The sequence below is a fragment of the Bubalus kerabau genome, chromosome 1 (genome assembly GCF_029407905.1).
Source record: "Bubalus kerabau isolate K-KA32 ecotype Philippines breed swamp buffalo chromosome 1, PCC_UOA_SB_1v2, whole genome shotgun sequence".
NCBI lineage: Eukaryota > Metazoa > Chordata > Mammalia > Artiodactyla > Bovidae > Bubalus > Bubalus kerabau.
The window spans coordinates 180,977,230-180,997,450 of record NC_073624.1 but is presented as its reverse complement, the minus strand read 5'-3'; the positions used below and the strand labels follow the sequence as shown (position 1 = coordinate 180,997,450).

The 20,221-nt window shown below is 46.1% G+C and overlaps 1 protein-coding gene across 1 annotated transcript in view; it reads right to left on the bottom strand.

The window, feature by feature from the left end:
• Window positions 1–20,221, bottom strand: part of CACNA1A (calcium voltage-gated channel subunit alpha1 A) — a 206,774-nt gene that overhangs the window by 104,859 nt on the left and 81,694 nt on the right. The window contains exons 6-9 of the mRNA XM_055539160.1: window positions 9,958–10,061; window positions 8,748–8,863; window positions 7,467–7,523; window positions 5,670–5,852 (exon numbers count right to left, since the gene is read on the bottom strand). Of these exons, the coding sequence (XP_055395135.1) occupies window positions 5,670–5,852; window positions 7,467–7,523; window positions 8,748–8,863; window positions 9,958–10,061 (460 nt within the window). The remainder of the gene's footprint in view (window positions 1–5,669; window positions 5,853–7,466; window positions 7,524–8,747; window positions 8,864–9,957; window positions 10,062–20,221) is intronic.

Below are 20,221 nucleotides of genomic sequence, written 5' to 3'. Positions count from 1 at the left end.
TTTCTTTCTTAAAAATAATTTTATTTACTTATTTATTTTTTGGCCGTGCTGGGTCTTCATTGCTGCGTGGGCTTCTCTCGAATTGCAGCGAGTGGGGCCTACCCTTCCTTGCAGGGCGTGGGCTTCTCAGTGCAGTGGCTTCCCTTGCTGTGGAGCATGGGCTCTGGGGCACCCAAGCTTCAGCAGTTGTGGCACGTGGGCTCAATAGCTGGGCTCCAGAGCACAGGCTCCATGCTTGTGGCACACAGGCTTAGTTTCTGCATGGCGTGCGGGATCTTCCTGCACCAGGGATTGAACCTGTGTCTCCTGCACTGGCAGGCAGATTCTTTACCACTGAGCCACCAGGGAAGCCCTCACCTGCTTTCTTAACAGAGGTGCCATGGGACAGCATTGGTCCTTATTCAGTCTGACAGCTTTCTATGGGACAGTGTCGGTCCTTATTCAGTCTGACGGCTTTCTACTTTGGTTTCTTATCTTCCTTTTATCACATGTTCATCAAATGCCAGCCTTGAACATGGGTTCTCCAAGTTTTCTTAGCTCAGCCACAGACAGACCCTCTGTGAATCCATCGTGGCTTTCAGGGTCATTCTCACTATCCCCCCATATCATTCCCTAAATTCATAGACTGAAGTTCTAACCACCTCCTGCCCCTCAGGTGTCTCTGAATTGCAATTGTCTTTGGAGATAGGGCTTTTCAAGAAGTAATTAAATTAGGACTTCCCTGACGGTCTAGTGGCAGCGAACAAGGGTTCGATCCCTGGTCTGGGAAGATTCCACATTCCATGGGGCAACGAAGCCCGTGAGCTGCAACTACCGAAGCCCGCATGCCTAGAGCCCGTGCAACAAGGGAAGTCACAGCAATGAGAAGCCTGCACACCGCAACTAGAGAGCAGCCCCCGCTCGCTGAAACTAGAGAAAGCCCTGGCACAGCAATGAAGACCCAGCACAGCCCAAAATAAATAAGTTCAAAAAGACATAATTCAATTAAAATGAGATCATCAGGGTGGGCCTTAATCCTCTATGACTGGTGTCCTTATAAGAAGAGACGATTAAGACACAACACACATGGAGGAAAGAGTGTGTGAGGACACAGCAAGATGACCACCTGCAAGCAGGACACGGAGGAAAGAGTGTGTGAGGACACAGCAAGATGACCACCTGCAAGCAGGACACAGTCCAGCCCAGAAACCAATCCTGAGAACACCCTGATCTTGGACCTCCAGCCTCCAGGACTAGCAGGAGGTTAAGCTTCTGTTTTTAAAGAATTAAATCACCCAGTCTGTGCTATTTTATTATGGTCACCCCGGCGAACTGAAAACACTCTCCCCATTCCATATAAAGCCCAGTTTTAAAAAACGCCTCTTTTCATGAATTTTTCTTTGCTTTCCCACCAAATTCCTCCCTGCCTTGTACAGCCTTTAGACGCTTTATAATTAGACTCTGTGGGCTTCCCAGGTGGTGCTAGTGGTAAAGAACCTGCCTGCCAATTCAGGAGACGTAAGAGACACAGGTTCGATCCCTGGGTCGGAAAGATCCCCTGGAGGAGGGCATAGCAACTCACTCCAGTATTCTTGCCTGGAGAATCCCATGGACAGAGGAGCCTGGCGGGCTACAGTCCATAGGGTACCAAAGAGTCAGACAAGACTGAAGCGACTTAGCACGCATGCACAATTAAGACTCTGTTGCTTTTAAGTAACTTTAAATTTATCTAATTATTTTTTTCTGATTTCAAGAGTAATGCCTGGGGACTTCCCTGGGGCTCCAGTGGTTAAGAATCTGCCTTGCAATGCAGGGGACGGGAGTTTCATCCCTGGTCGGGGAACTAAGATCCCACATGCCGTAGAGCAACTACGCCCACATGCCATAACTAGAGAGTCTGTGCTGCACCGAAGGATTGGCATGATGCAACGAAGATCCTGTGTACTGCAACGAAGGCCCGATATAAATAAAAATTGAAAAAGTAATGCCTGTCACTAATCCACTCATTTCAGGAAAACGTCATGAAGAAAGTGAAAGTCCTCTGCAATCCCTTCAGTTTCCACATCTTTAAGTACCTCTCACATTTCTTAATATTGTTTTAAAAATGAGACCACATATTTTACATGGTGTTGTACAACTTGCTATTTTTTCACCAAAAAATATATTTCAGACATCTTTCCATGCCATAACAGCTCCATTCTTTTTCCCGGCAGCAGAGTATTCAATGATATATAAATGTTGTATAATTTCTTTAACCATCTCCCTACTTTGGGGCACATGGGTTGTTTCTGGTTTTTACTTTTCTGAATACCAGAAACAGAAGGCTGGTACATAGATCTCTGGCATACATGAAGAAATCTTTTGAAGCAGAAATTCTAGGTCAAAGAATATAAACATCAACAATTAAATAACTCCCTACCATACATCAGAAAACACTGCAAACTACATTCCTGCCAACAGCATACGGCTATGCCCATTTTTTCACAGCTTTGCCAACACTGGGTAGTAATACTTCTTCATCTTTTCTAGAAGGACTGATAACAAATAGTATCTCCCTGTTAATTAAGAACAGGTGAGATGGTTGGATGGCATCACCGATTCAATGGACATAAGTCTGAGCAAACTCCCAGAGATAGTGAAGGACAGGGAAGCCTGGTGCGCTGCAGTCCGTGGGGTCACAGAGTCAGACACGACTTAGCGGCTGAACAACAACTCAGTCTCATCCATAGAGGAGAGCTTGACTTGGGTACCCCACGGTTTCAGTGCCTGGCATTTAATACATGTGGTATAGACAGAAATGTTTGCCTATCAAAATTTAACGTAACAGATTAGAAAATTGGGCAACTTAAATGGGAGATTTGTGGGACAGACATAACCAATCAAATGCACAGGGCGATGATGGAGCACCCTGATTCTTGAATTTTCTGGAAGGAGAGAAACAGATATATCCACAAGTGGAAGCAGGATTTGTTCATCATTACGAGGAAAAAGAGTGTTTTGGCTGGAAATTAAAAATGCAAATTAAAACAAGCTTTAAGGTATCATTACAAACTGATTTATCCAGAAAGGAAATTAAACATGTAATAGGCAATGGCCGGGGTGGGAGAGTCCATGAGCGTCTGCATACTTGGCAGGTTTATAAATGGGTTCAATGTTTTTGAAACTCAGAACAGCTCTGTGAATAATGAGTTGAAAAGCTGTTAATATCTTTGATCCTATAATTATCCCCAAAGAAATCCTCCCAAAGGGTGGGAGGAGTCATTGTACGTAAATGCTCCCAGCAGTGCTCCTCGTAAAGGCAAAAACTGGAAACAACTCAGATACCATATAATAAAGCTAAGGCTGAGCAAGCCACAGTGTGGCCACCCTCTGGAGTGTGGGATGGCATGGAAATCATGTCGAAACTCAGCAGTAAGCTTATAAACTAGGGGGGGAGTGAAGCAACCTGAGTATGAAGTAGTTGGTTCCTAGGGATTAGAAACACACGTACGTTTTGATTTTTATTTTTGGCCGTGCTGTTTAGCTTGCGGGATCTTAGTTCCCCAGCTAGGGCTCAAACCTGTATCCTCTGCAATAGAAGTCCGGAGTCCTAACCACTGGACTGACAGGGAATTCCCCAAAACATGTGTATATTTTGAATTCCCTCCCCCAGCCTTGCCTCTATACTCCAGCCACACGATACCCATTCAGCCTTAATGTCTCCTCCTCTCAGAGTCTCCTGTTATTTTCTCTGCCTGGAAGCTCTCTCATCCACTCTTCATACTTAGACTTTTTTAAAAAAAATCATTTATTTATTTAGGCCGTGGTGGGTCTTTGCTGCTGTACCAGCTTTCTCTAGTTGCAGTGAGTGGGGACTACTCTCGAGTTGCCTGCTCTTCACTGTGGTGGCTTCTCATTGCAGAGCACAGGCTCTAGGCTCATGGACTTCAAAAGTTGTGGTGCACGGGCTTAGCTGCTCCTCAGCATGTGGGATCTTCCTAGACCAGGGATCGAACTCATGTCTCCTGCATTGGCAGGTGGCTTCTTTACCACTGGGCCATGAGGGAGGCCCCATAACTAGAATTTTTATTTTATTTTTTGGCCCCACCATGTGACTTGTCGGATCTTAGTTCCCCAATCGGGGACTGAACCTGCACCCTTGGCAGTGAAAGTGCAGAGTCCTGACCACCAGACCGCCAGGGAATCCCCTTCATAACTGGAATTTTTAGGAACCTATTTCAGGCACTTCCCTGATGGCCCTGCTGCTGCTGCTGCTGCTAAGTCGCTTCAGTTGTGTCTGACTCTGTGCGACCCCAGAGACGGCAGCCCACCAGGCTCCCCCGTCCCTGGGATTCTCCAGGCGAGAACACTGGAGTGGATTGCTATTTCCTTCTCCAATACGTGAAAGTGAAGTCGCTCAGTCGTGTCCGACTCTTTGCGACTCCATGGACTGCAGCCTACCAGGCTCCTCCGTCCATGGGATTTTCCAGGCAAGAGTACTGGAGTGGGTTGCCATTGCTTTCTCCCCTGGTGGCTCAGTGGATAAAAATCTGCCTGTCAGTGCAGGGGACACATGTTTCACCCTGGTCTGGGAGGATTCCACGGGCTCCAGAGCAATTAAGCCAGACAACCACAACTACTAAGCCTGTGCCCTAGAGTCTGCAAGCCACAACTACAGAGCCCGTGCGCTGCAACTACCGAAGGCCAAGCACCCTAGCGCCTGCGCTCCACAAGAGAAGCCCACACACCACAGTGCAGATTAGACCCCTACTTGCTGCAACTAGAGAAAGCCTGAGTGCAGCAATGAAGACTCAGTTTCAAAAAATAATAGAATCTCCTTAGAGAAGGTCAAAGCAAGTCTCACCCAAGAGGGGCAAAAAGGAAAGACAAATGTTCCCACCTCAAACTCTGTCCTTGGCAATAACCAATGACAACAGCCTGGGCACAGCCTTCTGCCCAGTTTACTCTGCAACCACTGCGTGGCAAACTCCTATCTTCCCTTCGGTTCTCAGAACAATGTCACCTCCTCCAAGAAGCCCTCTCTGACTACACTCCACTCTTCCAGAGCAGCTGAGTGAGGAGCATCTCCTCTGCAGTGCCGTTACCATTACAAGCTTATTTCTGTAATTACCTGCTTAATATCTATTTTCTGCACTGGACTGCAAGCTCCACAAGGGTAGGGATTTGATCTCGGTCCTGTTCACAATTGGGCATTCAGTAACAGTGGCCTCCCTAGTAAGCATTAATGAATAATAACATTACTCATGAATAATATTAGCCAATATCATGGGGACCTTCTTTTCTGCCACATGGTGTTCTAAATGCTATATGTGTTTTTTTTTTTTTGGCTGCAGCAAAAGGCATGTGGGATCTTAGTTCCTGACCAGGGATCGAACCTGTACCCCCTGCAGTGGAAGCACAGAGTCTTAACTGTTAGACCACCAGGGAAGTGCGGTCCAGTGGTTATTTAGTTTTACTTGACATAGATCCAGTGATTACTTAGTTTTACTTCTACGTGTGTTATTTAGTTTTACTTCTTGAAACAATACAAGAAGACAGGCACTGTTGTTATTCCCATAATCATGTCATCTGCCCCAGGAAATACAGTTGAGAATGGGCAGAATTGAGACCCAATCTAGGCAGCTCCAAGCCCTCACCTTCATCTCCCAGGAAATAATAAATGATGGCCAGGCAGCAGCTGGGGGACTTACCCACAGAGGCGATGTCGGCCAGCTGATCCTCAGCCTCCTCGGGGTTGAGCAGGTCTGTCTTGCTCTTCTTTATAGTGGCTCTCCGCAGAGCTCCAACAATGGAAACACGGCAAGAGAAAAAGACGTTACCCTTTTTGCTATAACAATGCCATTGACCGCGTGTGTTCCTGGGTGCCAGGCGCTCTATTAGGGACTTTTTCCATGTTGTTGGATTTCACCCACGTAGCAGCCTGGTTCCATGGGAAGTAACAGTATGCCATTTCACACATGTGGGGACAGAAGCTTAGGGAGGTTACATGACTTTGCTTATGAGGTAAAGATGAGAACCAAGTTCCTGCTTAATCTAAGTCTGGGCTCTTGGTCAACATTTTCCCTCTAGGAGTCCTGGGATTGGACATGTAGATTCCTATGAAAATGGCCCATCCCCTTAACCTTGAGCACACTTGCCAGGCTGGCTGGGGCTGTGGAAGCCCTTCCTTAATATTTAGGTTCTACACCCCAAGAGCTCTCCAGGGGATAGTGAGTTCAGGCACACACTTCCAATAAAGTGATTTAGACACCCCCATTCCCTGGTAGCTCAGCTGATAAAGAATCCACCTGCAATGCTGGAGACCCTGGTTTGATTCCTGGGTCAGGAAGATCCACTGGAGAAGGGATAGGCTACCCATTGCATTATTCTTGGGCTTCCCTGGTGGCTCAGACGGCAAAGAATCTGCCTGCAATGCAGGAGACCTGGGTTTGACCCCTGGGTTGGGAAGATACCCTGGAAAAGTGAACAGCTACCCATTCCAGTATTCTGGCCTGGAGAATTCCATGAACAAAGGAGCCTGGCACGCTACAATCCATGGGGTTGCAGAGTCAGACATGACTGAGTGACTTTCAGTTTCATTTATGGGTACTGTCTTTCCTCTCAAAGAGTAAAATCCATGTTACTCTTAGGATGGAGCCCCATCTCCTTTCCTTCCTTCTCACTCCTGGTTTCTTCAATCCACAGTCATTGCTCTGTCTAGTCAAATTTCTAATGTAAGACAACTGTCCTTAATAGTAAGCTTGATTCTTGGTGAAATTAATTTTTTTTTTTTGGCCATAGTGCATGGCTTGTTGGATCTTAGTTCTTCAACCAGGGATTGAACCTGGGCCACCGCAGTGAAAACGTTGAGTTCTAACCACTGGACCGACCACCAGGGTACTTCCATTGCTGAAATTACTTTTTTAAAAAAAATTTGGCTGCATCTTGTGGCATGTGGGATTACAGTCCCCCGACCCAGTATTGAACTTGTGGCCCTTGCATTGGAGGCAGGGAGTCTCAACCACTGGACTGACAGGGAAGTCCCTGAAATTACTATTACTTACTTTACTTATTATTATTTTACTTAGTGAACATAGAAGGGGCTGACCCCAAGCCAGACACCGTCCTATGCATTCTATCTGCCATACTTAACGTGACAGTCATAAACAATCAACTCAGGTAGGTATGGTAATTATCATGCCCATTTGACAGATGAGGAAAATGGAGGCACAAAGCAGAAGCTGGGCACGTGGTCAAAGCAGACAGGGCAGGCAGGAAACAGGAACCCTGTGAAAAGTCCTGAAATTCCTTGAGGAAACAGAGTCTCACCATTCTCCATATCTTCCTGAGCCTGACCCAGTCTTGTGTTAGTTCTTGGCATCACTTGGGCCCTGAACATCCATCCCCTGGAGGCCCCTTAGAAAGAAGCAACCCGTTCCCCCAGCTCTGGCTCCCCCTGTGTTCCCCGGGACCCACCCCAACCCCCAAGCCAGGTTCAGAGCAGTTACCATCAAAGGGATGTCTCTGCTCCCCATCAGTTTCATCTTCGGCGAGGATCACCTCTTCTGAAGAGCAAGAGCACAAAGTTAATTTACGCTCCAGCATCTGGAGGACTCTCCTGGGGATGGGTTCCCTTGGATGGGAAAGGAGAAGAGTCCTCCCAGGCACTCCAGTCTCCCCTTGCTGAGTGACAAGTCTATTAGCCAGAGATATGCTGCTAACTTGCTCTTGACTCCCAGTCCCACTTAAGCAACAGCTGTAATGCCAACATCATCCCTACCTGCTTCAAAATCAAAACCAACCTCCTACCCACAACTTATAAGATCTTGCCTGATCTGACCCCTGTCACCTCCCTATCCTCCTTTCCTCTTGCTCTCCCCCTCACTCTGCCCCAGCCCCACTGGCTTCCCTGCTGTGACTCCACTCTGCTCCTACCCCAGGGCCTTTGCACTTGCTGTTCCCTCTGGTGGGAAGGCCCCTCCCCGAGACATCCACATGGCTTCCTTATTCACTTCCTCCAGGTCTCTGCTCAGAGGTCACCTCCTCAGAGAGACCCTCTCTGATCACCCTGCTATCTCTCTTTCCTGCCTCCTACCCTGTTTTATTTTTCCTCTCAGCATTTAGCAACACCCAATATTATGTGTATTTGGTTATTTTCTGTCTCTCTCATTAGACTATCAGAGCCCTGCAGGCAGAGACCAAATCTCAGTGTCTAGAACACTGGCATACAGCACGTGCCCCATAATTGTCTAAATTACCAAACAAATAAACATGTACAATACCTACAGTATGTTAGGTACTGCTCTCTCTCTCTCTCTCTCTTTTTTTTTTTTTTGGCTGAGCCACTTGGCATGCAGGATCTTCCTTGACCAGGGATTGAACCCATGCTCCCTGCAGTGGGAGTGTGGAGTCTTAACCACTGGACAGCCAGGGAAGTTCAAGCACTTAGCTTAGATTACCTTAGGGACATCTCAAACAGCTTTATGAGGTAGGTACTATCATGATCTCTGTTTAACAGGCTGGGAGACTGAGGCACAGGGCAGTGAGGAGCATTGCTAGGAGGTGGCAGAGTGGGGATCTAAACCAATGTCTGGTTTTAGAGCTCTCGAGTATAATGTTATGTCATGTCCTGGCTTCATCTCTTTGGATTCCTGTTGCTAAACATCGGGACTACCAGTTCAGATCCTCTGTCCCCTCCCCTCATCCATCTCCAAACTGCATGCATGACTCTCGTTGTGCTCCGTGACATAGGATTTCAGTTCTTGGGCCCCAGGATGAAAGGGCCTCACCTGCTTTTGAGATCCACTCCATGTACCCATTGAGCTCTCGTTCAATCTGCTGCTGCCGCCTCAGCTTCAGAAACGCCCGCCGGTTCTCCACCCGCTCCCTTTCTTTGGCAAACTCCCTGAAGAAGCGCAGGAGAGTCAGGTCTGGCTGTTTCAGAAATTTTAGGGAGTGTGCGCGTGTGTGTGTTTGGGGATTCAGAATCCCTGGAGGGTGGTGCATTTAAACAAGAGGAATCTGGTCTTCTGGGAGAAGCTCAGAATACTATAGGAGTGGGCATTTCTGCCAGCTTCCCACGGTTCCCACCAACTACACCCAGTTAGAGGAAAAAACCCCACAAAACCATAAACCATGTCATGCCAACCACTGCTGGCTGTAAACCCCATTCTCATTCTCTGTATTCTTGGCTAAAGAATAGTTTCACCCCTTTTTTAAGTTATGCCAGTGACACATAAGCTGAAGATTTCTCCAGCAATCTCACTTTCATGATATAGGACCCTTCGGGTTTCCCTTTTTCCTCTTCCTGTTTGGAGTGTGAGATGCCTATCTTGTGAGTGTGAAGTGGCCATTTTGAGACCATAAAGAATCCATGAGATTTAAAGTCTCTAATAAGGATGTCAGCATGGAAAGCTAGAAGAAGCTGGGGTCTATCACGACACCACGGAGCCAGCAAACCAATCCCCAGGCTTGTAGTGAGAAAAATTAAACTTATTTATGATGAAGCCAGAAAAACAATCTTGGGGGTAGGGTACAATGTGTGTTATGAAAATGCATGTTTGATTGTAAGCTGCAATTTTATACTTGGAAAATAAGGGAAGGGGAAAACCCAACCTGTTATTTTTTTTTTTTTTAATGTAAATTATAGAAATTAAAGCTCTATAGAATTTTCTTGTGTTTTGTGTTGTGGGTCTGAAAATTTTGAGAAAACCTTCAAAAAAAGCACTGAGCTACCTTTTGGAAGTAGCTCAGTGCCAGCGGTGAAGCTTAGTGAGTAAAGCCTGGGGTGGATTTCAGTTCCCATGAATCTCTTCACTGGGTGTCCCCAGAAGTGCACAACTTGAGCATCTGTACATGGATTGCTGATAATGGACCAGTAACCCAAAGCAAGAGAAGAGACCTAGTCTGTGCCTGGAGAATGAAAACCAAGTTTTGATGGCCTCTTCCTGGGGAAAAGATGGCGTGGGGAATGGGATGGGAGGAGTAGCAGAGACTTACCCAGACAGCACACCCAGCACGAGGTTCAGCATAAAAAAGGAGCCGATGATGATGAGGGGGATGAAGTACAACCAGTTCCAAGTGTTCCCTGAGGCATCGTTGCTCTACGAGGGGTGAGGAAGGAAAGCAGCTGAGTACCGAGTGGGACTTAGGTATGACCTGAAAGGTGGAGGGGTAGCTCTGGTTCTCCAGGGGTTTTGTTCTCAAATGCCCTTGGCCTGTGGAGTCCTAGAGTCCTGGTAGCCCAGAGAGGGGAAGAGAGCACAAGATCAACCAGTGGGGGAAACTACAGAGGTACCACAGGAAGGACAAAGCTCCCTCCGACTCACAGGTTTTCAGGGGACCAGAAACCAGCATGAAACTCAGAAGGACTCCCCACACCAAACTCCAGGAGCAGGAGGGGAAAACCCCACTGAAGTGTAGAAATAAACCCTTAGTTCCCTCCCTCTCTCCCAGTCATACTGTCTCCCTTGAGAGGAGGTGCATGGTGGCAAGGTCTGAGAGTTAGGTTAAATCACCGAGCTAGACAGCAGGACCATGAACCTTTTCCTCAAGTGTCCTCCACTTCTATTGCCTGCAGCATCAATGTCAACCACAGAAAAATTGCCAGAAAAGCCTATCTAGGTCAATTCTCAAGGGGGAGGATTGTCCACAAATAGAACATTCTTCTCTGGGAGAACAGGACACTATGCCAAGGAGGAAGTTAGGAGGGGAAGAAAATCAAGACTAAAGAAAGAAAGAAACATAAAATCCAGCACTTAGTACTTTTTTTGTTTGTGCCAGACACCCTTCTAAGCATATTACTGATGCTGGTTTATTTAGTCATTTAATCCTCATGATGTCCCTATGTTATTGTCATGAACTGTGGAAAACGAGGCCCATGAAGTCAAAACTGAAGCCTGAGCCTACAGAGCTAGACAGGGGTGGACACAGGATTTGAACCAGGTGGCCGGACCCCAGAGCCTATGGACTTAACCCCAGTCCTAGCGGGAAGGCTTCTGGTGCTTCATCAGCTCTGTGACATCCGCAGAATGTGGGCCCCCAAATGTGGCTTTAAAAGCTCACCTTTAAACGCACATTCAGTGCTACTGCTGCCCTGCAGAAAGGCTAAAATGAGAATGACTGACAATGCCAGGTGCTGGTGAGTCTGTGAAGGAACTAGAACACTCACATGCTGTCAGTGGAGGGTAACATGGTGTATGAGTTTCCTGTGGCTGCTGTAACAAAGAACCACCGAATGAATGGCTTCAAACAATGGAAATTTACTGGTCCTGGAGGCCAGAAACCCAAGATCAGGGTATCAGCATGGTTGGTTCCTTCTAGAGGCTCTGAGGGAGAATGTGTTCCATGCCTTTCCCCTGGTATCTGGGTTGCTGACAACCTTTGGTGGTCCCTTGGCTTGTAGATGCATCACCCTGATTTCTGTCTTCATCAATACATGACTTTCTCTCTCTGTGCATGTCTGCCTCTATGTCCAAATTTCCCCTTTCTATAGGGACACTAGTCACATTGGATTAGGGCCCATCCTAATGGCCTCATCTTAACCAATTATTCCTGCAATGACTCCATTCCAAAATAAAGTCATATTCTGAGGTACTAAGGGTTAGAGCTTCAACGTGTGAATTTGGGAGGAGGCACAATTCAATCCATCACACATAGTACAACCACTTTGAAATGGGATGGGAATTTCTACTAAAATTAATCATGTACCTTCACTATGACCTGATCATGGCACCCCTGGGATATTATCCAGCAGAAATGTGAACCTGTCTATGCCAAAGATATATGTAAGAATGTTCATAGTGGTGATCTTCATAACAGCCCCACATTGGAAACAATCTGAATCCTTGTCAACAAGAGAGAAAATAAATAAATGGAATATTGTGCAATGAAGACCGCCATTCATCACATGAAACCTTACAGACCTGGCCTCCAGCAAAAGCCAGACAGAAAAGAGCATGTATTAGGTTGGCCGAAAAGCTCATTCGGGTTTTTCCACCTGATGTTACAGAAAACCCGATAGAACTTTTTGGCCAGCCCAATAGGTAAGATTCTATTCATGTAAAATACAAAAACAGGCAAACAAGCTGATGATATCTGAGTTCTAGATGGAGTATCCTTTGGAGAGAGTAGTGACTGAGGAGAGAGCAAGAGGAGAAGCTCTCGAGGCTGAGAACGCTCTGTTTCCTGATTCTGGGTGCTGGTTATACCCACGAGTCCAGTTTGTAAAAATTTATCAAGCTCCTTGCTTATGATTTGTGACGTGTTCTGTAGATTTATTTCACTTGAACCTCCCCCAAAGTTTTTTGTTTTTTCAAAGAAAGTCAATTTTACCTTAAAAAAGCAAGGAGATTCTGACACATGCTATACAGTGTGGATGAATCCTGAGGGCACTATACTAAGTGAAGTAAGCCAGACATGAAAGGATAAAAACTATATGATTGTACTCATATGAAGTTCCCACATTTGTCAAATTCAGAGTCAGAAATAACGGTGAGCAGGGTCTGGGGGAGGGGGACAGAGGGTTAGTGTTTAACGAGGACAGAGTTTCAGTTCTGCAAGGTGAGAAAGTTCTGGAGATGGACAGTGGTGACAATTTATATCAACATGAATGCACTTAATGCCAATGAAGTGGCCACCTAAACGGATTAGATGGTAAATTTTAGGTTATACTTATTCCATCACAATAATTAAGAAAGAAAACAAACCAAAAAAGCCAACTTTTATCATCATGGGCACAGACAGGTTCTGGGGACAATGAACGTGCCAGTCCCAGCTCACACTTGCGTTCTAACAGAGTTCTAATGCTTTGCTTCTGGAAGGTTCTGGAAGAAAGAAAAGGGTCAGCAGAAAGGACTGGACAGAAGGCAGAACTGGCTTTGTGTTTCCCCCTCCAGCGCTGCTGCGGCTGAGGCATTTTGTTCCCATTTCTTGGGGCTAAATATAGCCCAGGAGAGAAAGCCTGCCCTGGCCAACAGATGAAACAAGTCTGGGCTGTCTCAGGAGGCAGGTTTGGCATGGAGACAGGGTGGGGGGGGTGGGGGGAGGAGGGTAGGCCTGAGCAGGGGAGAAGTGGCTGAGGTCCCTTGGTCCCAAGGCAGCCCCTCCATTCCGGGATCTGCCTACCCCAGCTCCCTGATGCACTTAAAGCACCTGGCCCCGTGATGCTGCCTGGCATAAAAGACACTCACGATGCCAGGACCTCAGCCTACCGGAGCCAATGTGGTGTGTGATCCTTCCCATCTTCCTGGGTGAGGAAACTGAGGCAAATGGAGGTCAAGTCTCATGTCCGAGATCCCTGTCGCGGGCTGCATTGTATCCTGTCAAAAGGTATGTTGCAATCCTAACCCCCAGGACCTGTCAATGGGACCCTACTTGGAAACAGGGTCTCCACAGCTGCCATCAAGTTAAGATGAAGTCATGGTCGTGGGCCCTAGTTCAATAGGACTGGTGTCCTCTTAAGAAGAGGAAAACAGGGATTTCCTTGGTGGTCCAGTGGTTAAGAATCCATCTGCCAATGCAGGGGACACAGGTTTGATCCCTGGTCTGGGAAGATTTCCCCATGCCACAAGGGAACTAAACCCAGGCACTGCAACTATTGAAGCCCGTACACCTGGAGTCCATGCTTCACAAGAGAAGCCACTGCCATGAGAAGCCCGCACATCCAACTACAGGAAGCCCATGCACAGCAATGAAGGCCCAGTGCAGACAAAAATAAAGAAATAAAATAAAAATAATATTCAGAAAAGAAGAGGAAAACAACAGGTGAAGACAGGGACACACAACCATGTAACGATGGAGGCAGAGGCTGGAGGGATGCAGCTGTGAGTCAAAGAAGGCTAAGGGTTGATAGTCACCACAAGAAGTTTGGAAAAGGCAAAAAAGAATTCTACCCAGAGTCTCAGAGGTAGTGTAGCTCTGCTGGCATTGGAGAGGCAGGTGGACAGCCTCTCTCACTCTAGTAGAGCTTGTTTGAGCTGACAAAACACCCCTCGATTCCCACAGCCTCCACACCCAGTGGATGGGGGAAACCGAGGCTGTGGAAGATGCTATGATTTGCCTGGCTCACACACAGTGTGGATGGCATGGCTGTGACTAGACCCATCATCCTGGCTTGCATCCGACTGATTTTTTTTCTATCTCACTCATTCACTGCACTTATATAGTATTTTATGTTTATAAAAATTGGCCCAAGAGAGTCTTAAAGAAGAGGGAAAATACTGATTCATCTCAGCACTGTTGGTACCTAGCGAGGCGCCTGGTGCTTCGCAAGCACTCGATAAATACTCATCAAACAAATTAATGGCTGAGTCCCAGTAAAATCCTTAAGTGCCTTCTGGTTTATGGCTTATTTTCCTCTAATATTTTGGGCATGATTTATTCAGAAAAAGTATAGAAGATGCAAAAATAAGCCCCCTCAAAACAACCAAACAACTCTCAGCCCAAAAGAACACCCAACTCCCCAGCATAAAGGATAAGAATGGGGTGGTTTAGACAACAAATGTATGGTTACCAAGGGGAAAAGAGGGTGTGATGGATTGGGAGACTGGGGTTGACATATACACACTGTGCCATATTGCTGTGCTCAGTCATATCCGACTCTTGGCCACCTCATGGACTGTAGTCTGCCAGGCTTCTCTGTCCATGGGATTTTCTAGGCAAGAATACTAGAGTGGAGTGCCATTTCCTACTCCAGGGGATCTTCCTGACTCAGGGGTTGAAACCACGTCCCTTGTGTCTCCTGCACTGGCAGGAGGATTCTTTACCCACTGAGCCACCTGTCAAGCCCATATATACACTACTATGTATAAAATGGACAACTAATGAGAATCTATTGTATAGGTTCTGAGCTCAGGGAACTCTGCTCTGTGGTGACCTAAAGGGGAAGAAAATCCAAAATAGAGGGAGTATATGTATACGTATAGTTGATTCACTTTGCTATATAGTAGAAATGAACACAACATTGTAAAGCAACTATATGCCAATAAAGAATAAAGAAGCCACACTTGACATGAAAAGATGCTGGTGGATCAGACAGTAAAGAATATGACTGCAGTGGAGGAGACCTGGGTTTGATTTCTGGGTTGAGAAGATCCACTGGAGAAGGAAATGGTTACCCACTCCAGTATTCCTGCCTGGAGAATTCTATGGACAGAGGAGCCTGGTGGGCTGCAGTCCATGGGATCACAATGAATCGGTCACTAATTATGAGACAAATGGAAATCAACCCTAAACGTCCATCAACAGAGAAATGGACAAAGATGTGGGACAAAAGAATGGGGTGGATTTGACCATGAAAGACCCAGAGCCCCAAGGTGCCACGAGGGAGGTCGATTTTCTGTCCCAGTTTATGAAAAAGTGTTAGCTGTGCAGTCGTGTCTGACTGACTCTTTGTGACCCCACGGACTGTAGTCTACTGGGCTCCTCTGTCCATGGGATTCTTCAGGCAAGAATATTGGAATGGGTAGCTGTTCCCTTCTCCAGGGGATCTTCCCGACCCAAGGATCCAACCCAGGTCTCCTGCATTGCGGGCGGATTCTTTACTGCCTTGAGCCACCAGAGAAACCCTAGTTCATGCCTGTTATTAAATCATGCAATGCCTGCTAATTATTTTTTGAGCCCTCCCTTCCTCCATTCACCCTCAAAACGATCCTTGTTTGGGTGGTAAATTATGTGGCCTTTCTGTCTCTGAGGTCTCCCATCACCTTCCCTGGCCTCTTCAGCTCCCTTGCTCCTCGCTCCTTCACTTCCAGCCACATGGGCCACCTAGCTGCTCTTCACAAATGCCAGAACCACTGCTACCTCAGGGCCTTTGCACTGGCTGTCTGGTCCCCCTGGGTCTCTCTTTCCTCACATCCCTGTATGGACCCTCCTCACTTCTTTCAGGTCTTATTCGAAGAACTTCAACCTCACACCTTGAGGGTCCACAACACTTCTGCTGCCTTATTTGTCTCGGAGTCGGCAAACCACTGCCCACAGGCTAGTCACCTGTTTTTGTAAATTAAAGGTTTTTTGGCACACACATTGCCATTTTTGGCACACATACATAATGAATGCCCATTCATTATGTATCTTCTCTGTGGCTGCTTTTGTGCTATGAAAGCAGATTGAGTAGTTGTGACAGAGACTGCATGACCCACAAAGCCTAAAATATTTAAGATTCTGCCATATATACAAACATTTCTTAATTATCTTGTTGACAGCTTGCTTCTCCCACCAAAATGTCAACTCCCCCCCAAAAAGGGATTTTTGTCTCTTCCTCTTGCTGCACAGAAAATTGCCTGTATGCAGTATACATCCAATGAATGAATGTTGTGTGAATGTGTAATCCAAAGTGCCCCCTCCACCCCCCTCGCCAAGATCTGACGCTTTGATATTGGCCAAGATGAACATCTATGAATTAACAAGGAATGAGGTCAAGGATTAGTTTCTACCATTCGTGACTGGCATTTTAACTGTCGACTAAGCACAGCTTTGTCGCTTTCCTAATCGACACTGAGAGAGTAACAGAGAGTAAGAGCCACAAAGAAAAGTACAGAGAGGTGGGACGGAGAGAGAGAAATAGGTGAACAAAGGAAAGGGCGAGAGAGAAAGATATAGAAAGAGACAGAGACCAAGAGTGAAGAGAGACAAAGACAGAGAGGGAAAAATAAAAAGAGAAAGGGAGTTTTTAGAGAGAGGGAGGGAGTGGCTCAGTGGTAAAGAATATGCCTGCAATGCAGGAGATGAGGGTTTGATCCCTGGATCAGGAAGATCCCCTGGAGAAGGAAATGGCAACCCACTCTAATATTTTTGCTTGGGGAATCCCATGGACAGAGGAGCCTGGCGGGCTAGAGTCCACGGAGTTCAAAAGAGTCAGATATGACTTACTGACTAAACACCACCACCAGGGGAGTGTGGTAGTTAATGCCCAGTGCTGGGTTTGAATCCTGATTACACCACTCTGACTAGGGGATCTTGACAGGTCCCTGCATCACTGTGGGCCTCAGTTTCCTCATCTGGAAGATGGACCTAAAAACATCTCCCCGCATGAGTTTTTAAAAATATTCATTTATTTATTTGACTACACTTGGTCTTAGATGCAGCAGGTGGGATCTAGTTCCCTGACCAGGGATCAAACCCAGGTATCTTGCATTGGCAGCACGGAGTCTTTCCTACTGGACACCAGGGAAATCCCATGAGGCTGTTTTATGGATCAGTTGATGATAAAAGGAAGATGTAGGGATGGGTGCAGTAGGCTGTCAGCAAATGGCAAAACGTTATCTTAAGATGTACTGGTTCTGCCAGGACCCCAGTGTTTTTAGCTCCCTGCCCTGGTAGCAACCAAGAGAGGGCAGGTCCCATCACCCACACCGCACTCCCACTCTACTTTGGCCCAGATGATGAGGAACATGTTGGGGATGTCCTCTGCGTAGGGTGGGGTGATTTCTTTTCTTTTTTTTTGAGTCATGCAGGCACATATGGTGAGGGGGTCCCTGTGAAATGAGACTGCCTGTCACTCAAGCAACACACAGTGCTCTGGCAAACAGCCCCAGTGCAGCCCTCCTGGGCTTCCCCTGTCCCACCCCCTTGAGCTCAGAGAGCCAGTCCTCCAGCCTGTTTGCTGTAGGAGGCAGCAAATGGCAGATTCCAAGGCAGCCAGTGCTGAGTCAGAGCTGGATTCCAACCTTAACTCCATGTGTGTGACTCTGGGCCTCAGTTTCCTCATCTGTAAAATGGGGATATGTAAGGCTCTACCACAGAAGTCACAGGTGGTACACAGAGAAACACCTAGAATAATGTGGCGTAGATGAAATGGCCGATAATTCACTATTATTCCAGTATGTTGCTCAGATCCAGATTGGGCCCCAGGAAGGTCCAGCAATGAGGCTTGTCCAGTGGGCACTGTCCATGTGGGTCCTTCAGAGGCTCCGGGACAAGGGAGCTGGCTATGTTGACTGAGGTTCATTCTCTAGCAGTTAAAAATGACTTGGACTACAGTTCTGGCACAGAATTTCAACATATACCTGCCTTTGCAGTCTTTGGGCTTGGATAAGCACCTACCCTACCACAAAATCCTAATGGAGATAGGTCCACCATGCCCAGGGATGCCCCAGTGGCCCATCTCCAGGGATCCCTGGTCCTCTAGAGCACAGCTTCTCAACATCAACGCTCTTGACATTTTCGACTTGGTAACTTGTGCTGGGGGCTGAGCCAGACATAGACTGCAAGAACTTGAGTTACTTGCTAAACTATCACCTCCCTGGAGGGTTTTCCTAGCCACAGTAACCACAGAAGTCTCTGTGAGATTCTTTCAGTCTCAACTGGGGTGGGAATCCTTGGGGGTCTGAGAACAGAAACTAGGGAGTCTGAATTTATATTGAAAAAGTTAACCCTTCACTTTTCCAAGTAAAGAATCTGCCTGCAATGCAGGAGACCTGGGTTTGATTCCAGGATTGGGAAGATCCCCTGGAGAAGGGAATGGAATTCTTCTGTAGAGATTTGTCTCTTCTTTACTTATTCTGTTAATTTATAATAAAGTAATAAGATGACTACTTATGACTGTTATGTCAATCAAGAAGCCATTTATTTATTTTCGTGTGTACTCTCTCTGAACAGGAAATGTAAATAAAAACATCCAGAATACAGTGGGCACCCAGAAAATGCTCTTTCTTGCCCTTCCTTCCCATCTCCTGGTCTATAAGTAACCAAAACATCTCTCTTCCCTCCTAAACACTTAGCAAGACAAATTTAAATATATTCCCTGATTATAAAAGTAAATTGTGAAACTATTATACATACAATTGATAAGCAACAAGGATTTAGGGTATAGAACAGGGAATTATATTCAATATTTTATAATAATCTAAAATGGAATACAATCTGCAAAAAATAACAGAATCACTATGCTGTACATCTGAAACTAATGCAATACTGTAAATCAACTATCCTTCAATAAAAAAAGAGGATAAAAATCAATCATGTTCACACTGCTATATTTAAAATGGATAACTAACAAGGATCTACTGTATAGCACATGGAACTCTGCTCAGTGTTATGTAGCAGCCTGGATAGGAGGGGAGTTTGGGGGAGAAAAGATACACGTATGTGTATGGCTGAGTCCCTTTTGTCAACCTGAAACTATTACAACACTGTTAATTGGCTATACTCCAATATAAAATAAAAAGTTTTAAAAAGTCAGTTGTGCTCATTGTAGACAAATTTGTCAATATAGAGAAGTATCAAGAAAATAAAAATTCCCAAGTCCTACTACCTAGATGCCATCTTGGTACAGTGGACTTCAGTCTTTTTTTTCTTTATATTTTCAAAATTATACACTTGAGATTATAAGGTTCTATGGACTGAACTATGTCACAATTCATAAGTCGAAGCCCTAATCCCTGATGTAATGGCATTTTTTAGATGGAGTCTTTGGGAGGTGATTAGGGTAATAGGAAGTCATGAGAGTGGGACCCCTATGATGGCGAGGGCTCTCTCTGGCGAAGAGAGCCCTTGCCAGAACTGGACCATGCTGGCACCCTGATCTTGGACTTCTAGTTTCCAGAACTATGAGAAAGCACACTTTTGTTGTCTAAGCTGCCCTGTCTATGGTATTTTGCAATGTTAGCCTGAGCCCATCTGTCAGCGCAGGAGACCTAAGAGACATTGGTTCGATCCCTGGGTCAGGAAGATCCCCTGAAGGAGGGCATGGCAACCCATTCCAGTATTCTTGCCTGGAGAATCCCATGGACAGAGGAGCCTGGTGGGTTACAGTCCACTGGGTCACAAAGAGTTGGACACAACTGAAGTGACTTAGCACAGCATGCACACCTTGGTTCTTTTTAAAAGAATCAGTTCCCCTTACTTGTCATTATATATGGTGAGCATTTCCCTGAATCCTTAAATATTCTCCCAACAGATGATTTTTAATGATGACATGATACTCCATCATATGGAGGGACCATACGGTATTTAACCAGTTGCTTCCAGTTTTGTTCTATTTTTACAGATAATGCTGGGGTGCACATCCTGATATAAATCTTCGACAGTTTCTGATTACTTAAGGTTAGGCTTTTTCTAAAAGCACTTTAACTGGGAAATCAAGTGGGAAAGAAAAGAGATAAACTGAAAAATAGAAAAACCTGGATGGGGCCCCAACATACCATGAGTTGAGCTGCTGTTCCCTCAGCCAAGAACGCTCTTCTCTAAAACATCTGCCTGGCTCTCTTCTCTGTGCAAACGTCCGCTCCTCTGAGGAGCCCTCCCTGATTGCCTGACCTAAAGT